The sequence below is a fragment of the Chlamydotis macqueenii genome, chromosome 7, assembly GCF_036417535.1.
Source record: "Chlamydotis macqueenii isolate bChlMac1 chromosome 7, bChlMac1.mat, whole genome shotgun sequence".
Lineage (NCBI taxonomy): Eukaryota > Metazoa > Chordata > Aves > Otidiformes > Otididae > Chlamydotis > Chlamydotis macqueenii.
In genome coordinates this window covers 37523247-37546735 of record NC_141562.1, presented here as the reverse complement: position 1 = coordinate 37546735, position 23489 = coordinate 37523247, and the positions used below count along the sequence as shown (strand labels likewise).

At 43.8% G+C, this 23489-nt stretch overlaps 1 protein-coding gene across 8 annotated transcripts in view; it reads right to left on the bottom strand.

Moving 5' to 3' along the window:
• Positions 1-23489, bottom strand: part of PTPRE (protein tyrosine phosphatase receptor type E) — a 98520-nt gene that overhangs the window by 34546 nt on the left and 40485 nt on the right. For all 8 annotated transcript variants that reach the window (XM_086752106.1, XM_086752104.1, XM_086752111.1 and 5 more), the window contains one exon: positions 1784-1893. In XM_086752106.1, the coding sequence (XP_086608232.1) occupies positions 1784-1886 (103 nt within the window). In that variant the 5' untranslated portion in view covers positions 1887-1893. The remainder of the gene's footprint in view (positions 1-1783; positions 1894-23489) is intronic.

Sequence of the window (23489 nt, the reverse complement as noted above, 5' to 3'; positions counted from 1 at the left end):
GTATCCTGTTTAAAATAAATATAAAACCAACATTTTAATTCAACAGATGTTTTAAAAATCAAGTCAGATAAAACAATAACCATTCCTTTCAGAATCAAAAGCATCTTATCTCTTTGGATCATTCACCAAATTAGCATGCAAAACAAAAGCTGGATTTTTCTTCGCATCCTTCAGTTCTTTCCATATTCTTTTAAATGGAGTTTTCTTGATACTTCAATCAAAAATCTTTACTCTTGTACTAAAAATATTGTATTAGTTCAATGGCTATCAAAGCACTAGATAATCCTATTATCTTGGAACTTCCTGTACAGCAATGTATTTTCAGCGTGCACGTACTTGCTATCAGAAAAAAACTCTTCACTTCTCACTGCAAAGTAATGAAAGCTTCGATACTTAGAAAAAAAACAGTTTAGTCGCACTAATCATTTGTAAATCTTAATTTCACTGATATGATTTAATTGAAACAGAGGTGATAAGATTACTCTTACCCATATTATCATACTTAAATTCAACACAATTTTGAATTAAGCTTTGAAGACAAACAGCATCTACGGAGAAACTCCCTTTTTACTAATTTTATTAAAATTGTGGGAAGTGATACAACTAACAAGTTACTTCCCTTTCCCAATTCCCATTTTTTTTACATATTCAGACCAACATTAGTAACTTGTTCTTGTACTGTTCACCTCCACTGTTCTCCAGCCTCAGACTTTGGTAAGGACCATGCCTGGCATTTGATTCTTGCTTGGCTCTCCTTCCACACAGGTGTAAAGTTCACAAGCAGATTAAAAACAAACTAATCAAACCACAAAAACACCCTCCTATAAAGACTGGGTGTCAACAACAGTCACCTGAAAACTTATCAGGATTTCACCACACTGTTTATAAGGAACACCATCAGCTTTTATTTCCCTTCAACCACGTCCACAGAGCAGCTATCCCTTCAGAAATCCCTCTCTGACGTGAGCACAAACAACTGCCTGACACGCACCAGCACAGGGATTTCAAAGACAGGTAGGTAGGATTACAAGGGGTAAGGACAATATGCAAGTAAAATACACATTCCCATCACAGAACGGAAGAGTAGAATCAGCATCTTAAATAAAAAACTCTAACAAACCCTTATTTGACTTGAATGAGCCTCTCTCCAGGACTGTCATGTGTTAGGACATAGTTGTAGGAGGGCTTCAAGGAAGAGGAAGAAATTCCAAAAATAGAAATAAGGATGAATAAAAGACGCTGTGGTGGACTGGTGAGTAGAAGATTGCTCTCAGGTCTTTCAAAAAGGCTCTTCTACTTTTCACCTGACCTAATCCTGTGCAGGACACCTGCACTATTAGCCATCTCCTCAAATCTTGCCTTAGACAGCTCGTATCACTAGAAAACACAGAACACATATAAAGACCATAGCTGCTCATGATGTTTAAATACGTTCATCTTGTTGGATAATTGATAATTTATTTCGTACTTTTTGTGCCCAGGTCCCATCACATTGGAGATCCACAGCGACAGCTCCTGAGGTGTGGAGAGCTTGCAGCTGAGACAAGAGGAGACATCCCACGCTCCTCCACCTCTCCTGAAGTTATCCTGTGCAATTCCCACACATGGGAAAGAGAAAGTAAAGCGTACCGCACCAGTCACATGGAGATCAAACACAGAGGTCACCTGGCAAGATGGGATCAAAGTCCTGGAAAAATAGCCAGGACTATGTCACCAGGGAGACCTCACCAGAAGTCCCTTTCCACACTCACTCCCATCCCTGCAAATTAAGTGATGTCCTTACTTGTTGTCGTCGTTGGTTTTGGCAATTCTGTTCCATTGGGTGGTAAAGCTTGCGCAAACAGAAAACTAACACAGAGCAGCAGCAGCAAGCAGGAATGTTCCATCCTGGACCTAAAAGAAAACAAAAGCAAAAGATAAATTTTCAGGTCAAATTATTATTATGTTTATTTCTCATGTCAGAACAAAGCTAAAGGAAAAAGCAATGTTTACTTTAGATAAGGAAAGTTTTAAAACTTGTTTTATCCTCTTCCATTGCCTTATCACTTAACTTTCAGTTTTGATGCAGAAGGAGAAGGAAAATACCAGTTGTACGCACTAAGAATTCATTAAGAATATTTTATATCCAAGAACAAGAAGATGATGCTCAGCCGTCACTCAAAACCAACAGAAATCAGGCCAGAAAAGCTACTCTATATCAGTAAAACACAGCAGCTGAGGACACTGTGGCAAGGGATTTCCATAGATCAAAAGAAAACTCATAAGTACCAGCAGCTGGAATCTTGAGAACAGATGCAAATCTCAAGAATAAACACAAAAAATCACATATTTTTGGTGATTCCTGCCATAATTGCATGTATTATACCTTCTGCAAAGAGCATGAGTAGGAGCAGCTGGGCTCCAGGGAGGGGAAAGCAGCCCAAAACCCCAGTGTGGCCAGACCCTGTCTTAAGGGTCAAAGTGATTTTCCTCCACCAGACCAATATTTCTGCACCGTGTAACTTCGACACACAATTTTGGCATCACAGATGCCTGGAGACTGAAACAAAGGGGAAAAGCTTTTACCACCAAGCAGACCAGATGTCATATGGACATACATACGGGGCTTCATAGATACTTTCCACTGGAGAACACGTGTGCTATAGGTATGAGTCTGCAAGCCACAAAGCATTTCACCAAAACCTTCCAAACACAGAGAATTTCTAGTTTCATGAGATCAGAAAATAATTTCCAATGTAGAGAAGGTTAGAGAAAAAGTGTGATGAGAATGTGCTGCTGCTTTGAAGACTACAGAGAAATTCCAGGAAATTAATAGTCCAGAAACACTCTAGGTCCCTCTAAATCGAAGTTTATGTGGAAAAAATAAATGTTGTTATTAATTTTTCCAGTCCCTAATTACCATACTAATTATACGAGGCTGCCATCTCAGTCATTAATCAGTCTTGCTTGATTTAAAAATATTTTCTTTAGCATAACACAGGCACATTGCTTTCTGCATTTCGCAAATGGCAGAACACATCCAGATGGTGGCTCTGCATCCATTGCTAAAATTACAACCATCGTATTGCTGCACAGCACAGCTCCTCGATGTTTCCACGCAATATATTCAATATTACAATTTCCACAGGATATCACACAGTACTGCCTAACAACAGAAAAAAAATAAAAATCCAGAAACTTGGCAGCCATTAGAATAACCATTAGAAAATTCTTCCTTTCAATATAAATTGGGAGAATCCAACAGAAATAATCTCTGGATGAACTTGAATGTAAAAAAAATCCTTCAACAACTTTCACACCACTTCTTTTTGCCACTCTCACGTGTGTTATTCAGAAGTTAACATTATTCTCAGCCTCTCCGCGATACCTAGGACTAAATTCAAACTCGGCACACATCTGGAATTCTTCAAAAGAAAGAAACAGACTTAAAAATTAATTTTCTTGTGCTCTGGAGGGATGTCAGGAGTAGCAAGGCTCTGGCCAAGCTGGGTGCCAGGAACTGTAGCTGCCTTAGGAAGCACCCAGACCCCTAAAGGAAGAGCATCAGGTAATCTCACCTGAGAGCACACTTCATTATTTGTTTTCTTTTTCAAGGCTCTGTTAGGCACAGAGCAGCCCTTCCGCCTGCTGAAACCACTTAGAGGATGCTCTTTACCAAGGTAACCCTTCCGGAAGGGATGGCAGGGTGCTTTCTACCCATTGCCCCTAGGATGCTATTTTAAATTTTAAGTGTTATGAGAACTCAGAAGTAAGGGGAAAAAAAAAAAAAGAACATGAGAGTAAAAAGACAAAATACAGTTTTTGAGGGGAAAAAAAAAAACTATAAAACTTTTTTTTTACATGGGAGCACAGATTTAATAGCATTTCTTTATTCTTGCATCCCTTTTTACAGTTTGGAAGCTCAATGCATCTAGCTGGTTTTTTTTCCTCTAACATAATGAGTGAAGAAAGAATGATAAAAAGTATCATTTGCATAATTTTTTTTTCTTAAATATCTTTTTCCTTTTTTTCCTCCCAGTCCAGCTTCCTACTGACAGATTTACTCACTCAATTCCTTCTGCTACTGTTAATAACTTAAGCAGACTCGATGTCTTATACCAACAGACTCAGTCACAGCCAGGTTCACCCTGAACTAGCCGTTCTTAGGATCAGACAAATAATTCTGCATAACAGCTTACTGCAAAACATATCGGTGTTAACCATCACGTGCAGACCTGCTCTCACAACTGCAAGCCAGCTTTGTCGGCAGGAGACCCATCCTCTTACTCCAGCTTTAAGAAATCACTTTAGCCAGGCCTAACTAGATAAAATCGAGCCCATTCACAGTTGTGTATGACAGTCGCCATAGCAGGGGACCATACTGCTATCAACAATATGAAGTTTTATACCTAGGCTACTTTGCTGAGGAACAAAACTAGTCCTAGTCCTGCTCCAGACCAAGCTACGCAGCCCCTCTCTCTCTCCTCCCACCCTCCAAGGGAAGAGGGAGAGATAATATAACAAAAAGCTCAAGGTTTGAGATAAGGACAGGGAGAGATCATTGAAGTTAGTTACTGGCAGAACAGATGTGACTTGGGGACAACTATTTATTTATTATTACTAATAAAACCAAAGCAGGATAATGCGGAAGAGAACAAAGCAACCTCCTGCTATCCCTCCCTCTTCCTGGAGTTAATTTCATTTTCCAATTATCTCTGCCACCTTCCGCACCCCAAGTGGCACAGGGGGGACGAGGGAATGGGGTTTTACAGTCAGTTCATCACGTTGTTTTACACTGCTCCTTCCTCATTGGGGAAGAACTCCTCATGTTCCTCCCCTGCTCCAGCGTGGGGTCCCTCCCACGGGCCACAGTCCTTTGTGAAACTGCTCCGGCGTGGGTCATCTCTTCCACGGGGTGCAGTCCCTCCAGAACAGCTGTCCCAGCGGGCCCTCCACGGGCCACAGCCTCCTTCAGGCCTCCACCTGCTCCGGCGTGGGGTCCTCCACAGGCTGCAGGTGGATCTCTGCCCCTCCGTGGACCTCCATGGGCTGCAGGGGGACAACCTGCTCCACCATGGTCATCACCACGGGCTGCAGGGGAATCTTGGCCAGGAGCCGCATTACTGCCCCCCTCCTTCTTCACTGACCTTGGCATCTGCAGCTGTTCCTCTCACCAGAAAAATTCTTCACAACAGGCTGGCAGACGCCTCTCAGAATCTCTTCACATCATCCAGCTCATCTCCTCTCCACTTCTTGCAGCCGGGCTGGGCTGAGTCGGGCCCAGTCGGCTGCCCCGCGGGGGGCCAGAGGGTGAGGCCTGCAAGGCCCACAAGGCTCGCACCTCCCCCTCTCTGCCCCCATTCAGCTGCTTCACATCTTCTCTCCTTTTTTTTTTTTATTTTCATTTTTCCTCTTCTTAATACGTTATTGCAGAGGCGTTATCACGGAACTTTCTGCTACCAATTGGCTTGGCCCTGGCCAGCAGTGGGTCCATCAACAAAACAAACACCTCCAGTGGAATTTGGTCTAATTTTAGAAGCAATTCGTATTATAAAAATCCAGTTAAGCTACATTGTATTTAACATCATAAATAACCTTCCAAAATTCAACAAGTTAGGAAGATAAAGCAATAGCACGCTGGAAGCTCAAAACACGCAGCAGCAGTTCATGTAAACTGAAAGGAGAGGAAAGGAAGGAAGAGGATTTGGAAATCGGGAATAAATCCAGAATAAAAGCGGAATCAATAGGGAAAGGGTTGGCATTGCCAGGAATGAGGTGCTGAATGCTGCTCTTCACCAAATGTAATGCTTTACACCCTCGGCACAGGCTGTTAAATCCACTGGACTTCGGGATAATCCGTTCCAGCAGTGACAGCGAGCTGCTTTGCTGTACGATTTTACAGAGCAAAGTTGATTTCACCAGCTCACTGTTAAAATACATAATAGTTTAAGTTACGGGCAGGTTTCCAAAAGACTGGAAAGTGTAAGGAACATCTACGTTTCTCACAAAATTTCTGTTATGAGAGTTTTACAGGTACAAAAGCCATGCCAGACATCTTGTATCTGTTCTCTTGAACGTAATAAAATATAACACTTTATAGAATATGGAATATAGAGTTGCTGCCCCACAATTTACCAGAAATAAACACATCTACAGAGATTATGCAAATTCTGGGATCTCATTTTTGTCCGGAGCCATGATTAATCACTTTGCATTTCTGCTGCTAAAGAAAGATGAAAATTTATAGCAAATTTAGAAGGCGTGCCGCAGCACTGAGGCAGATGCCAGAGACTGAGCCTAGCAGAACCCAGCACTAGATAAGACCAAGGAATCAGTACTGCTTTTCAAACTGGGGAGGACAGGGAGGTGAGCAAGCTGCAATAATATAAAAACACTGTAAGCTTTACTGAATCTGTATATTTATGGACTTCACATACAGAACCTCAACTATCTCATTTTTTTTGAAACAAAAAACCTCTCCGCCATAGACACAGCAGCATTTTCCGTCCTCAAGAAGGTACGAAGTCATGATACAGTCCATCAAAAAAAAAAAAAAAAAAAAAGTAAAAAATAACAACTCCTCTCCAGAGAGAGCAGGCAGGCAGAGAAGCACTGCTGAACAAGAAAGAACAACCGCGTACTACAACAGAAGCCTCTTGTTGATAAAATCGGAAAGGAAAAGATCCAGGTAGAGACATACGCTGTCATTATTACACGGCTTTGCTGCAAGGCAGCTGCTGCCCTGCCTGGATAAAGAAATAGGAACTGCTTTCATAACCCTATGGGGATGCAATGCATCTTTATCTACTTAGATCCCACTACCTCCAGCCTTTATTTCCTGGATACGCATGGGCAAACAGCTCAGGCACTTAAGCCTTTAACTCCACGGACCAGTATTTTTTTGTAGTGAAGGATTCTTTGCTATTTCCTATTATCTGAAACCCTAAAAAGGTGCCAGAGATTCCTGTTACAATCACAGTTTTAAAAGTCTGCATTGTATATACATAAATGCTGCTATATCCAATAGAGAACTTCATACCATGACCAAAAAAAAAAAAAAAAAAAATCACTGTAAACTTGCCCAGCTAACTCAAATCCTAGCAAGGAGGCAGAGCGCATGAAATCTAAATGAAATCCAATAAGGACTGGCTCAGAAACGTGGGGAGGGCGTGAAGCCCACGCACGGCTCTTCCAGGCACCGGGATCGCTGCCACTGCTTCTCACACGGCCCAAGGAGATGCCACGAGGGACAGCTCAGCTCCCCAAAACATGAGAAAACCGGCATTATTTTCAGTGATTACCAGATCAGTACACAAGCTTAATTTCTATTTTTTGCTGCAGAACTGAATCCTCCTCTGACCTGACAGAATAAAACCTGGGCTTTAAAAAAACATGCTAATAAAACCTTTGTCATGTTGCGTGGCATTGCTCCAGCTGTGTGACTTTGTTCAAGGAGCCTGATGCACAAGCTATTTCAGGGCTGGTTAAATAGATACCTGTACCCTGCATCCTCCTAAAGCAGAAATAAAACAGTGAAACACCCCATCCAATGCACAGGATGGTGGAGGGACTGCTGGGTTTTGTTTTTTTTCCCCCTAGGATTTAGTATCATGCACCCCAGGTCACGTCCTAAATTTTTAGTGCTAGAAAAAGTAAGATTCTAAAGGTTAAGCACCATCAATTCAGAAAATATAATTAAAAATGAGACACGAAAGCGTTGGCACTGTAGGTTGACAAATGTGTTGGCACCTCGGATGTTGGCCACACCAAGAGCAAACAACTATCAGTCTTTTTAGGTAGGCAAGAAAAAAAAAACCTCCAAAAAGGGAAGAGGGGAACGCCACCTGCTTGTCCTTGCTCTGCCTTTTCTCCTTGTGCTCCCTCTGCTTTTCACCCATAAACCCCCAAACACAGTTGGTGTTGCTAAAGAGTCCTGAGCCCCTGTGTCTGCTTTCTCCAGCTAGCTCAAGGTTTGCCCTACCTGGAGCCGGGAACCCTGGGCACTGGGAGCCGTTCTCATCTCCCATCGGACTGACCGCAGCCACTTTCTCTGTCCTGAAGCTCTGGTATTCCCACTGCATCTCTGCCAACCCAACCTTGGCGCACACGGCAGCGCCAAGTTACAGTTTAACTGGAACAGCTCTTGCGTGACTTCATTTTTGGTTAGGACTTTATTGCCCCATTATGTCATAAGGCAGGTAAGGAAGCATTACAGCTGCAGCACTTTGATGGAAATTATCCATTTAAATGACGTTTTTACAAAATAATGAGAAAAGCCTGTGAACAGCAGGACCTCAGGCTCCTGCACTCAGCTCCGCAGGCGAGCGCGTCCCACGCAGCACCCCACCGCTCCGCGAGGCATCAGCTGGAAACAGCTCTTCAGTGTTCCTCTCATCTGGGGTGACCATTCAATAACATTTGTTACTCACAGTTATACCTTAAGCCCTAAATCAAATTTCCAGAAGTCTGGTAGAAGTTAAATGTTTTGACTCACTCTAAAATTTAGGAGCTTTAGAAAAAATTAACATATCCAGTGTCTTTCCCTTTTCTTTCTGGTGCAGAGACTTAGGATGTCCTAAAATCCAGAAGAAAAAAAAAAAAAGGATTTGAGATATTCGTTGAGATGTTTGCACGTGTGTTCGGTGCAGCCCAGCAAGCAGCAAAAAACTTGGGCAGGGATCTCTCTGCTTGGGAAATGTTCCTCGAAATTCAGCTGCACGTTCTGTTGTATGGCCGCTCCTCAGAGGCAAGTTAGAAACACCCCGTGATGAAAAGCTAAATTTCATCACAAAAATGTATTTTTTATGGGACTGTCTACAGTACACTCACTGTATCTGACAGTAACAATTCCTCATGCATTCTGTACAAATACTTGCAGTAAAGATCACTTAAAGGAGATGGAAATAATTAGATTTTAAAAACACAAATTGGAATAATCACTTACACGTAAGAGACTGAGTGAGGCAAAGTGCCAATTAACTGAACAAAATGAATTCCCATTTAGAATAATCAAGCTTGATAGACTGTCTTACTTGCTTAGTCCCTTCGTCTCTAATTCAGGTGGACAAATTATTACATTTGCTTTCATTTTCATGTAAGAGGAGGTCAGCACATGCAGCAAAGAGTCTGTGTGTGAAAAAAATTTACAGCAGACAGCCGAGAAATGATGATTTCTGATCTGCAGAGGCCAGTTTCTCAGGTAAGCACACTAGCAAGGCGCAGGCATTCATGGACTACATGCAGCTTAACAAGAATTTGTAGAGAAAATACACTATCTGTTCAAAAAAGTTATCTTTAAAGATCTGAACACAGCCAAAAATTGTAACTTCTCTAATAGTAATTTTTAAATTCTACTGATCCAATATAGCTGGTCTTTCTCAGTATCATGAGCAAGTCTCTAAATCCAGTCTAGAACAGCTAACACCAGTTCAAATCCATTTCAATTAGCGGCGCCGAGGTCTCCGGTGAATATAAATCACTGGTTGTCAGCAGCAGATTAAGCACTGCATTAGCAGGTCTGCTCGGAAAAGGATTAAATGACAGTGTTGACAGCGGGGCTGACATGCCACCGGTACAAAGCGACATTTGCCACATTGATTGAAAAATTCCTCACCGTTTTTAATCAGATTCTACACATGCAGCCAGGATGAGGAGGCAGCAGCGCTGGGTACGACGGTGAGCTGGTTCCTTCTGGTTGCTTGGGTTCTTTGGGACTCCTGCTCACCAGCATTAGATCACAGAATCATAGAATGGTTAGGGTTGGAAGGGACCTTCAAAGGTCATCTAGTCCAATTCAAAGCACTTATGAAGAAACGCTATGTGATAAATTATATTTAAAAGAGGATTGGCTTAGATGTGTTTAAAACCAGAAACATCATGAACTGCAGCCTTAACTTTGGTAAAGTATACGTTTCCTGCTCACGTATTATATATATGGCTTACTGCAGGCCCACAGTTCTGGAAATGAAAACAAAGAGAGATTTCTTTTCCATGTTGTGCTGAGTGGCTCTCAATGAAGCCATAAAAAGGCTGTGAAGATTTTGGGACAGCATATCTAAAACTACACAGCTCAGACTTGGAACAGTCAGCTTTCGTATCACAAAAATTCAATATTAGGAAAAGAGAAGGAACTACAACTTCAGAGAGGGAATTCAAATTCAAAACTGTGTTTCCATGCTGCAATAAAAAAGGGTAGGTTTATCAATACATTCTCTCTCTCACAGATGTACATTTACTCTCAAACACTTTTCAAAGAACTCTTTTGCCAGTTCTTGCAGTTGTCTGACCAGCTTTTGCAGGAAAAAACAATCTCAGCAGTTGTATTTCTGAAGTACTTATAATCCACGTCCACTGGCAAGCACCGAGACTCATAGTGATTCAAACTGCAGAGGGTAAGCCAGTCCACACTAACCAGAATAAATCAAATAGAATTTGTCAGGATGAAGCCAGCAACCAAACTATAATCTATCAAACAGCCCCCCCACCTGATGATGCAATGACCGACACCGTTTGCAGATGCAGCAGTACGTTCAGATGTGATGAGTACCATTACCGACGTTCGTCTTTCAAGCCCAGACTGCTGTAACCAGGAGCTGCAGCTCCACAGTCAATGCACCGAGGACACTACTTCACAACCTTCCCACCTGATGTATGGAAAATTGTTTAAATATTCCTGAAAATTTAAACAAAATTCCTTCCATTACAAAAAAAAAAAAAAAAAACAAAACCAAACAAAAAAAAAACCCCAAAACAAACCAAAAACCAAATACCTATCTAGTTTTAAAAATCCCCTAATCACATCTTTTTACAGGATTCATGCCTGTTATGTCATAAACTGGGGCTTTCACCATTAAGGAGGAAGTTAAAATAACTCCTATCTAAAGCGAAGTGTAAAGTCCCGTGATTTCAGTGTAATTCATTAGATGAGTCAGGTTTTATTTAGGCGTTTACACAACTGCAAAAGGATTATTTCTAAACACACCCGATATTGCTGTGAAGTGCTCAATAATACGGCGGAGCAAAAAAGGCCTTGACCAGCCGAGACCATTCCCTCTCCGTAGGCTGGACCAACAACACCTGCCTGTCCTTGACATGTTAGTCTGAAGTCTGCATCCAAACCTCCAGTTCTTCAGCATCCCTCAGCTCTGTACTCCAGTCCTTCATCTTTTCTTCTTTAATTATTATTTTATTTTATTTATTTTCCCCATGTAGAGTCAGCCCACTGCTCCTTCTCCTCCCACCCGCAGAGACAGATTACAAACTATTCCCATTTCAGCTTCCCACGCTTGAAGACCAGCATCTCCCTTTATCTTCTCTAAACTCATTAACAGCAGCAATTCCTTCAGCCTCTCCAAACAGACCACTTCTAAACTCCAGTAATTCGCATTACAGCCTCCGGATTCTCTCAGCCCAAGATCCTCCCCAAAGACCCAATGCTCTGGGTAAGGTCTCATCAGCCCAAAACACAGGGGTACAATCGGTTCACCATCTCCAAAGTTCACATATTTTACGCGTTGTGGAACGGGAAGGATCAGGCAGGTCCTTCCCCGATCTCCTATGGAGAGAAACTACTTCAGCACCCATGCAAGCCAAGCTGTTAACAGGCACCATACATAAAACCATCCAGGCTGCTGTGAAGGCCACACACCTGCACTCTTCAGGGTAGAGTTTTTCCAATTAATAGATGCTCTGGAAGCATCAGATTCATCACATCCATCTTTTCCTAACACGCTCCTGAAAAAGCATCATCTCTTTGAGACAGGGTCAAAACCCCACCGCAGCATCTACAGGTTCTGCTGAAATCCGTAAGGCATGCTACACTCTCACGGGAAAAAGCCAGATGCGACAGGACATGTTACTCCCTACATATCTTTCCAGGATGATACTTAATTTTTTCAGGATTTTTCCTGGAAACAGAGTTCAGCTGTGAAACCTCCAGCTTCTCCTTGTCCCCTTCTCAAATTGGACTCATAATGCCCTCTGCCCACTCACACCACGTCTCCTGGCCCCTGCGAGCTCCCAGACAGAAACCCAGAGATCGCCCCAGCCCATCCTCAGGTGAGGATTTCACACAAGCCACCTAATTTGAAAACACTCTGCTTCATCCGAATGCGAATTTGTCCTTCCCTTGTCGCAGCCCGAGTTCCCGTCCCTGCACCCGCGTCACCACCCGGTGCTGGTGCCTGCTGGGTTTGGTTGCCTGTTCCCTGCTTGTCCCCAGGCAGGGCTGGAGCCCGACGGGCTGAGCATCCTCTGCTGCGAAGGACACCTAAACCACTGTTCTTCCAGACATTCCTTCACTTACCTTTAGCATTCACATACTCAGGACCATTTCTTTCAGTGACAATAAAGCCCAACCACTCGCAGTCATCTCGTGAAGGCACAGATGTAAAGGAGCAAAATAGCATCAACTCTGCAAAAACAGAAGTCTCTTCAGAAACCAGAAAATACACGAGAAGATGGTTCTTCTCTTTTTGGTCCCAGGGAGAGACGCTCTGCCTCACATCTTAACTGCAATGCACGGTGCTGCCCTCAAACTGCAGTGCTGAGGAGAGAGCTCCTCGCTGCAAACAACCTTGACCTGAAATGCCAGGTCTGAGCCCAAATTCCACCCCACGGAAACTTTAGCCAGAGCAGAAGAGGCAGAAATTGGAAACCAGAACAGCAAAACCTGGAGCTCGATGCCACCATGACTCCACCTGCACGGCTCCTGGTGTTACCACCCCGATAACTCCATCTCACCCACTGTCCGTGCCCAGTGTCACACGCCGGCTGCTGGCAGGTGACTCCACATGCTGACGTGATCCTCAACCAACTGCTTCCATGCAAAGCCCAAAAGCTGCTGTGGAAGTATTTCTCCAGCTAAAGAAGAGCCAAATCAGTTGTGTGCAGTGCGTAAAATGCAATATTTCTGCAGGCTAATCAAATAACGCTCTAACGTGACTCTTTCATGACTTTTTTTACAGGTAGAGAACAAACTATTTGCAGTTTATTGCCATTTTCTTACTTCTATCGTGCAGTTGGGCTTGGACTTATTCCCTTTTTTTTTTTATGACCACTTTCACCATTTCCTTTTTGCTAACGTGCCCGGTAGCAGCAGCGGTTTCTGCATTGCAGGGCTGCGTGCATGAAAATTAAGAACTACACCTCGCTCTTGGTCATTAGCGAAACACCTTACAGAAAGCAAGCAATATCTGCTTTAAATACCACTGATCTCAGAATTTATAAAATAGTTAATAGAATATTTTAGTATTAGCAGTATCATGAGCCAGCCACACAATTTTATATATAGAAAAGCTTATAATCACTGCGGAGCCAGCTCTCTCCCAGCCCCCGTTCCCCGGCACGGCAGAGCATTGTATCAGCCTTTTGATGAACATTTGAATAACCCCAGCTTTTGGAGCGTACAAAGAGGAGCCAAGCTATTCAAAGACCATGTGGGAGAAAAGGTTTCATCTTATTTTCGGCAGAGGAGGTTTATAAATTGCCTGGGCTCTCGCTGCTAACGTTGCCTTGCCCTGTCAATCCCTTTCCTACCCCGAGTCGCTAGAAATTCTAAATCAGAGGCTAAATCCTAAAAGACACTTTAAAGTTTGCAGACAGACACTCAGCACAGAAGAAATTACATCCAGATAACGAGCTGCAACTATAAAGTGAAAAGCCCTGGGCAAATCCATCACGAGGATGAGCTGTAACTCACGGTTAAGGAGAGGGGCAGCGGGTGCTGAGTCAGCAGAAAGCCCGCGCTCCGGCCAGTGCCGCTGTCCCCACAACCTGGAGCGGCACACCGAAAGGAAGTGGTTGTGACTCCTGGATTGGTGGTGGCCCACTTCGCAGGGCAGCTGTGACTCCCAGCCGTCAGCGCTACAACTGTCCGACCCATCGCGGCCACAGTCCCTGGGGATGCTCGCGCCAGCCCCAGCGTGAAAAGTTGTCCAGGAGACCAAGCAGAGGATTAAGCCATGAAATAGGAGTTGGGATTAAAGCACAGAACATTATTATGGTTGAAACCAGAAGAAAAAAAATATTGGATTTTCTTAGAAGTACATGTTGTCTACCATTAGGTCAATGCCACAGCCATTTTACATTCCTATTTCATGAGACAAATTTGTCTCTCGCTGCATAAATATTCATTGTCCATCCTTCTTGGTCTCTTTTGAGATAAATAAAGATCTCTGCAGCAAGGCTCTGCTCTGAATTATTTACTATTTTACCTGCAAGCTCACCAAAAGGAGCGAGTTCATTAACATAGAAACACGGAGAAGGAGAAAAGAGAGTTACCTAACAGACCAGCGCTTTCAGGGCGCTACTCAAACAAATCAACATCGACCAACAAAAACGTTCCAGGACTTCCTTATAAAACCTCAACTGGCTTCAAGGTCTCATTAATATCCTCTATAATATTAAACAATTGCTACCCGTACCCCAAATTAATTACGTTTTACTGAATACATACGGAGACCCTTTCAAGCAAGCACAGAGATTCGCATGTATATTTTTGCTGGTTTCCAGCATCCCCCTCTCCCAGCAGGCCGGTGCTGGAGACTGAAGTCACAAATTAGGGTCACCTTTCCCCGCGCATCGTCAGCAAATCAATCTGTGACGCCGTTCAGCCAGGGCTCATACATAAATTAGGCAGTCTGCCATTGATCCGCAGGAGAAACCCTCCAGCGGCGGAGTGAAACACCAATAAAATCTTACAATTAACTTGAGAAGTTGCCTTTTGTTCCGTCCCAGAGGTCCTTTTAGTCTTCAGCTGCAGAAAATACATCATCATACAGATGCTCCCTTGTAATAGATCTATATGAATATTTAAAACTGCTTCTTGAAAACGAAAGCTAATTATATACGGTGGAAAATACGTACAGAAGAATTATATGCCGCGTAACGGCCAGATTAAATGCTTGTGTTTCAGCAGCAAAGTATTTCATTTCGGAAGAGAGAAGGGAAGGAAGAGGGAAAAAAAAAAAAAAAAAGGCACAAGTGTGTGCCCTGCACTGTCTACATGTTCAGACAAAGCAGAAAAGGAGAATGTGTCATCTGGATGTTTGAGGAGTCATTCGTAACACATCAGGAAGGTGTAATACGGAAAGGAAGGCAGCGGTGTTACGGCTTAAAGCTTTCCAGCAGGCCTTGGAAACCTTACGGGTGTATCTGAAGTCTGGCACAGCTTTGCACGGCAGAAACTCAAACCCCAACAACATCCCGGCAGCCAAAGCAGCGCTCAAGCTGCCGAGTTCAAAGGTGGGTTTCACCGTGTGTCCAGACACGGGGAACTCAGACACTGCTGCTGTCTTCAGCTGCTTCCCATGTACCGCAATATACTTTTTTAGCAACTGTGTAACTGGAGAAACAGTAGAGGTACCAGCGTGTTTCAAGGCTTGTAATCACTCTCATCAGCTCTGCACATGGCTGACACCCTCCTCCAGCACGTTCACAGAGCTGCCAAGACTGAAAGGAAGAAGTTTTTTACGCTGAGGGTGGTGGAACACTGGCCCAGGTTGCCCAGAGAGGCGGTGGATGCCCCATCCCTGGAAACGTTCCAGGCCAGGTTGGACGGGGCTCTGAGCAACCTGATCTGGCTGGAGATGTCCCTGCTCCTTGCAGGGGGTTGGACTGGATGGGCTTTAACAGCCCCTTCCCACCCAAACCATCCTGTGATTCTATGACTGCTTCTTCACTGCCTCCTCGGCAGAGCTTGCGCAGCTCCGGACCCTGCCGACGTCCTACAGACAGGTACCTGCTCCTCAAGCTGAAATAATGCCTGAACAGACATCATTCCCCGAGGCCCCCATCTCAGACTCTCCCCTCCTGTCTTTAAGCGCAGAGCATTTTCTGTAACCATACTCAACTCTCTTCTCAACTACCGTCAGGACCCACGTCCATCCCTCTGACCTGGCCAACTCCCACATCAGCAGCAAGGATGCACCATCCACACCCCACGGAGCCAGCCAGCCAAGGGCGACCACCACCAGGCCCCGGGCATTGCCCATGCCGGGAACCCCAGCAGTCGCAGAAAACACCCTCTGCGGGGGTGTTCAAATACAGCTTCCTCACGCTGAGCCGGCTGCATCCACACCCTGACGAGACCATGAACCAGTATCTTTCAAATTACAAGAGAGCAACACGATAAATGCCACTTTGGGGATTATTTTTAAAGTTAAAGCAAGAGGAGTTTTTGATCTTCAGACTAAGCCACTCATCACACAAGGCGAGCGGAGGACCACGCTCACTTCAGACAACCCGTGTGTGTGTGTGTGTGTATCTATATATATATTTCTCTCTGATTTTTGGCAAAGCACCAAAACTTTCACTACTAAAATTCACCCCATAATATTTATCCTTCACACCACCTAATATTCTCCTGAGATGGACAGCAGCACGGTGAAACAGCTCCCAACCCAAAGGTTAATGAAGGAGACGGCCGCGTGCTCCATGTGAACACCCGCACCTTCCAACCAAAAGCCGTTCCCATCGACCAGCCAGGCCACCCAGCAGATTAAATGCGTAAGAAACAATTAAAAAACTAATGAAGCTGGCTCTGCCAGATGTTGAAGTTACACCCCAGATAATTCCATGTAACACCTGTTCTGTGACTGGCGTCGTATCGTAATAACGGAGCACGGAAACGTGCAGAGATTCAAGGGTAACATCTGGCTTTATATTTAGTTGCTTGCTGAGCATTCATCAAAAGCCTGATACTCCAATTATTTCTGTGAAAGATAGCGCTGTCTCGGGGACTGACTACATATATATTGTAGCATCTGTCACCAGCGTTCGGTATTTCTATTTTCCTGCGACACTCATTAAGTTAGCAGATATATTTACTTTATGTAACTAAAGTTATGATCTCAAGCAGCAGCTTTAATTTAAAACAAGGCTCTGGGACATGATTTTCTATGATTTTCTCATCCATTATTAAATTCTAGGCCTGCTAATAAGCCATTTATCTGAAAAAAAGATCATTACCAATCAAGTTTCTAGGGATAGCAAAGTTCTTTACAGCCTGGAGTCTCAAGAAATAAATAGAAACTGTGTTTACTATTAAAATTAATGTAGCAAGCCTCTGAGTTACCAGAAATGTAAAATCCAAGCCTGCAGCATGGTTTGCGCAGGTCGCTCTCGGAGCCCGCGCTGAGTCCCAGGGATGCAGGCACTCAGCACGCCCTTCTGCACTGAGAAAATAAAATCTCTTCTAAAAAAAAAAAAATAAAAAAAAAACCAACCAAAAAACTATCTGCAACTTCTCATGGCATAACAGAGGATTAAGGTTTCTTGGCAGGGGGGAGATTTATCTTTGCGCAAGTCTGAAAAAGAAGAATTAGTATCATAAAAGAGGAACAACGAGTAGGAAAAAAAAAAGTTAACCTCAGGGGGAAAATGCTGATGCAGGCTGGAAAAGCCACTAGATAGAAAAATTACATTAGGAACAAGGTCCCTAACGCCCTGTGCTCTGCAGCAGCTGGGGAGGTTAAATGCAGCAAGAACTCCTACCTCCTCCCCGTGATACCATCCCTGACGGCAAAACCCTGACGCTGGACCATGAGGGCGATTCACCACTCACACCACCTCTGCAGGAATGCTGTGAGTTTTCCATCGTTTCAGCTCAGACCAGCATTGGACTGGTAAAATACAAGAAAATCCAGTAAAACAGTACTGGGCACATCCAAGTCCTTGGAGTGCCTGTCAGAGTCTGAAACCTTCTCAAACTTTAAGCTTGCCCTGGATTTGGAGAAATGGAAATATATCAGAAGATATCAAAACAGCAAACCAAATTACTTTCATCTTCTTGGAAAGAAGTCCCCCCTGAGACGTGTGTGACACTCTGAGCCCCGGCAGCAACTCCCCTCCAGCACCCTGCCAAAAATTAATGTTTTTCATAGAATGAGGAAGACGAGGGAGTAAGGGACAGGGCAGGAAAGCATAATTTAAATGCTGGAATTTCCAGTTAAAACACCTGCCTCCCATTCAAAGCTATTAGTGGTGGCCACACACTCTTAAAAAAAACCTCAGGAAGTGGGAGCTCAGAGAATAGTTTCCAATTCGAGGTCATTGGACAAAAATCAGTCAACTCTGTTTTAAAAGGAAATTTAAAAAAGAGGAATGTTCAGCAAGAAATCACCAGATAAAACGATGATCCCTGTCCAGGCAGCAAGTGAGAAGCAGGCTAACCCCCCGAGCCAGCCCAGCCGAGGCAGCACGACGGAGCTTCCCCTCGGAGCTTCCCCGGAACACCGCGGCGCGGCGAGGAACAGTTGAGATGTTTCAGTCTTGTACAGGTTACCTAAAAAATAGTGTGTGAGCACTGCACAACGGCAGCAAACTTCCTCAAAGCCAGTTTGTTTTTTTTTTTTAAAGTCTTATTTTTTTTTTTTAATGTTTTACTGTGTTATCTAATTGGCTTTAAAATACTCTTGAATTAACGAACAGACATAGGCAAGCATAGCTTCTTACCCTGTTTGCAAAGTCTCCTTGCAATGGGATGAAGAAACATGCAGCTGGGAGGAGGTGAGGAACTGATAAGAAAACAAAGAGCGAGACTTTGGGTCTAGGAACATCCTGGACTGTTGTAAATTGCTTTCCCTGTACTTACTGATTAGTAAAGGACACAAAAACTCTTTACTAGAGGCTGCAGAATTTGTATACAGTTAAAAACGATGCTAGGTATCACCTTCAACTTACATGACAGCTGAACGCCATTTCAGATAAATGATTCTGAACTCAAAGACAGAGAGAGCTGGGGTAAAACCACAAAATCACAGAACAGAATCACAGAATGGTTTGGGTGGGAAGGGACCTTCAAAGCCCACCCAGTCCAACCCCCTGCAAGGAGCAGGGACATCTCCAACCACATCAGGTTGCTCAGAGCCCCGGCCAACCTGGCCGGGAATGTTTCCAGGGATGGGGCATGGGGCATAACACCACCCCTGGACCCCAACAAACCAGTTATCCATCTCCCTTGTTCTTGGTGTTCGGGCCACGCTTTGGGACTGCATACAAACCTCATCTATACAGAAACACAAGAAATAAGGATGGTAAAACTTCCAATATAGAGAGCGAAAATGAAACAGTCTGAGAAACTTGTTAAAAGAGCATCAAAAGATGATTTTTAAAACCTGAACAAAAATACGGCTGTCAGCGTTCGCTGTGGCCCCACTGAGCTCCTTGTTCTCGCTCCCTGACTCCCCTCCGCTCCTCCCAGCGCGTCCTGCCAACTTTCTCCTGCTGCCAACCCACCCACCCACCACCCCAAACCTCCAGCCTTGCAAAGCAAGCATTTTCTCACGAACAATCCTTCCAGTTTCATGCAATTTTGTTACTCTAATACAGGAAGTAGCTCAAAACAAAACTGAAGGTTTCAATTTATTTTTTTTTTATTTGCCACCAAGCACACCGCTGCTTTGGCTGAGTAATAGTTGTCATAATACTGGTCAGAAGCTGCTAAAACACTCTAAGATGGGCTTTTTTCCTATTAAAAAAATCACTACTTTTTGTAATTACATTTGCTACAGAGGTAAAACCTCTTCCTGCATGCCCAGTGCCCTTTCCTAACATCCCCTGTCCGAACAGTCTAACCTTTTTCACCTTTTCATCTCAAATTTGCAAGAAATTATGGGCTCTCCCAGTTGCAGGAAGTCAGCGTGTAACAATGTCCCTGCCCATCAGGAGCAGCACCAGGACACCAAGAATCGCAAGTGAAGACTGAAAAATCTTACACTCTTAATTAGAAAAATTATTTACATTCTCAACTCTAATTCAAAATATACAGACAAACTCAGAAAAGCCCATTTGCCTTCTGTAATTCAATTGCCCCAAAGCTGTGCACTGCAGGCAGAAAGCTCAAGGCCGAAGCCTTTATGCACCAAGGAAGCACAAAGAAAACCCTTCGTCTGTAACTTCTTCTGTCTAACGTTGTTTGACTTCTAATTTTTTATTCTCAATGAAAACATAAATTTCATTACTGGAATATCATTAAACTTTTTTTTTTCTATCTGAAAAAAAACCCCAGTATCATCATCCGAGCATCCCAGCTCTCAACGGCCTTAGGCTCTGGTCCACAAGAACTTAACCCCTGATTAATTAGGCAGAAACAAAGCTGAGCAGTGAAACACAAGCTATATGGTGTGCCACAATTACATTTGCAAAAATTAAGGTTGTGACACCTGCTACCTGTGAGTGTTTGCACTGCAGAGCACAGCCTAAGCTCATGATATCTTCCGGGAGTCAGCAGAAAGCTTTCCTTAAATCCGGGCTGCTGGCTGCACTGGTTTTCCTTTTTCTCCTTGACGTGACATGACAAAACTTCCGTCCCCAGATATACACCCCTTCTCCGTACATCTGCAGGACCGGATGCCGCCTGACAGTCAAAGCTTCTGCCTTACACAGTCCTCTGCCCCCTTCCACTCAGTTCGCTCTTAAATGTAAAAAAACCAGCTGTTCTGCCTCCAAGATACCTCTTTGTCCTCGATATCTGAAAAATGCTTCACAAGCAGTACAGTTTGCTGAAATTATTATTTAATTTTATATTCATCTTCACAAATATTTTATTAACAGCATCCTCCAGCCGTGCCCTGTATGACAAATGGTTCATCACGCTCAAGGAAGGAGCAGGCAATGACAGGATCCCCAGCTGATATTCTTGGCTTTTTCTATTGTAATTTTGCAGAAGAAACAAAGCCTTTGCAAACACACCCATCGCTGCTCTGCACTCCTCCTTCCCAGCCTCCCCTACCTCCCAGTCACCACCAGCGCTCCCAGGGCCAAGCCAGCAGCCCCAGGGAAAGGGGGAGCTGACAGCAGAGACAGCGGCTGGCTGGCAGCGGCAAGCAAGTTTGAGTGGAAGAAAAATAAAATACACAGCAGAGGGTACGTCTGCAGTCTCTTCAGCCATTAGAGGTGCCACTTACAGACGTCAGAACATCAGGAAAAAAAAAAAAAAATCACTGCTCATAGTATATAAAAATTATTGACAGCATCTCATGAGTAAAGAAAAATGTTTCTCTTTCTAGTGCTTCTGAACCTTAAAGAAATGTGAGCTGCTACAGCCAGAAAATCATCCCCTCTGAAATACCCGTTCAAAAATATTAACGAAAATTGGGTATAACATTCAAACATGCTGCACCTGAAATCTGTTCTATACCTTCACGCTAAGTGCGCATCACTAAGACGTGAACATCCAAGACGATGATAAATTGCAAGATTATTAAAGAAATTCTGCAATAAACATCGAATAATGCAAGACAAGTCCATGCAAATTTACTGGGTCCTGTAACTTCAAAATCTCCAGACCCCGACTCATTCAGAAAGCTAAGATTAAGATCACTTTTATTTCAAAACCTCCCTGCAACGGAACAGTTCTCAGATAAACATGTATTCAGGTCAGCGGCTTCCCCGCCTTCTCCAAAAACTGTGCCGCTTACCCAAAATACGGGAATCTCTCTGCGGTGGAGCCGCTGCGTCTTTTGGGAAAATGCATCGTTAGATCAGGCAACCAAGGTCATACTATTTATTTTGTTCTGCTGGCTTCACTAAATAATTCAATCAAGATTTTCCTTTCCTCAATGCCACCTCAATATAAATAGCAGCCTTCAACCCAGAAACAGGTTTTCCGCTCAGCTGTGGAATTTATTGTGAGCTAATAACACTGCAACTCCTGTAGCAGGAAAGATGGGGAGAAACTCTTCAGGAGGGCCTGTTGTGACAGGACAAGGGGTAATGGTTTCAAAATAGAGGGGGACAGATTCAGATTAGATATCAGGAAAAAGATTTTTACGCTGAGGGTGGTGGAGCACTGGCCCAGGTTGCCCAGAGAGGTGGTGGATGCCCCATCCCTGGAAACATTCCAGGCCAGGCTGGCCGGGGCTCTGAGCAACCTGATCTGGTTGGAGATGTCCCTGCTCCTTGCGGGGGGGTTGGACCTGATGGGCTTTCCAACCCAAACCATCCTGTGATTCTGTGCTTCTATAACTGCACACCCTTCACAAGGCTTGTCTTGTCTGAATATTCAGAAGAAAGCACACACATCTGGTTTAGACCCGCTTCCGAAACACCGATTGCTGTGTTCTCTCTTACTTTTGACTATTCAGTGTTTCAGCCTACTGTGCTCTGCATCCATAACACGCAAAATTGTGCCAAGGGGCGCAAATTGTCTGAAACGCGTGAATCCATTAGCAAGAAAGCCAGGAAGCGCAACCGTAAGCATTGACAGCGAAGCCAACCGATAGCACTCGTGGCCATTTCAGCATTCACATCCACCTTTGTGCCAGTGCCATCCTGCAGCGCTGCCGGACCATTCGGTCTAAGAGATGTCAAGAAAACAGAAGAAGTTGGCTTCCCCCAGTCAACAGCAGACCTTGCAGCTTACTGCCACCAACCTTCCCACTGGTTTTACGTCCAGCTCAAACACAGAAGCAGCGCAGTGCATGCATACACTCCGCTTGCAGGTTTTAAATCACACACAAAAAAATAAAAAAATAAAATAACAATCTGATTTATTCAAAATGAGTGGTCACGAAGCCACAACGAATATTCGCATACACATGGCGATGTGTAGCCTTGACATGTCTCTGTTGAGCTTCACCAGGTTCCTGCTGCTCCAGGTCCCTCCAGACGACTGCAGGTCTACCAGCCACCCTTCCAGCTGGGTGCTGTTGGCAAACTGGGCAAGGGTGTGCCCTGCCCCATTGCCCAGCCTCAGAACCACCCCGCATTTTAGCAGCGCGGGAGAACAGCACATCAAATTTATGTATAGCCTCCATGCCTACAAATTACTTCCATTGCTGCCTACACGTTCAGTAGCCATATTCACCGAGAAACTTGAGCTGCAGAATGAGCTCTTCTTGCACCAGAGGAGAGAATTATAAATTAAATATCATCACTATATTTAGAAAACAAGCTCTTTCCACTGCAGTTATTATTATGCAAGTGTCACAACATTTTGAGCTTCCCTGGAAGTATTATCTGCAGAAAAAAAAAAAAAAACCAAAACATTTCAACATGGCACATTCTCACTTATATTTACAGCTATATGGAAGAGTACAGCTTAAAAACCCTTCCCAGGAAAAAGACTTTTTTAAAGTTGTTTTTTTTGGAGTATGAAAGGAAAAAAATATGTTTTTCCCATCAGAGACAAGCAGAATGAAGGTTGGAAGATGCAGGATGGCCTCCTTCGATGCGAGAGGTTTACACTTGACCTTCTCTTTTCCTTCCTGGATATATATATCCCGTTGGCTCAGAAAACTGAACAACAGTACGATTTGCACGATGACACGCTAAAGCGAATCTTAGATCCGTCTCCTAAAAGTGTCTCTACAGAACCCAGTGATAACATTTTTCCGTCAACAGTAACTACAGCGATAAATGATAAAGCTTCAGTTTAGCTCTCCTGGCATTCGAGCTAACTAAACAGATGACTCCAAGCAACTTATCACTTCAATAATTTTAAGATATTGCCTCAAAAGACAAGGATTTGTGTTTCAAATACACAAAATTAATCCCAGAGAAATTAAACT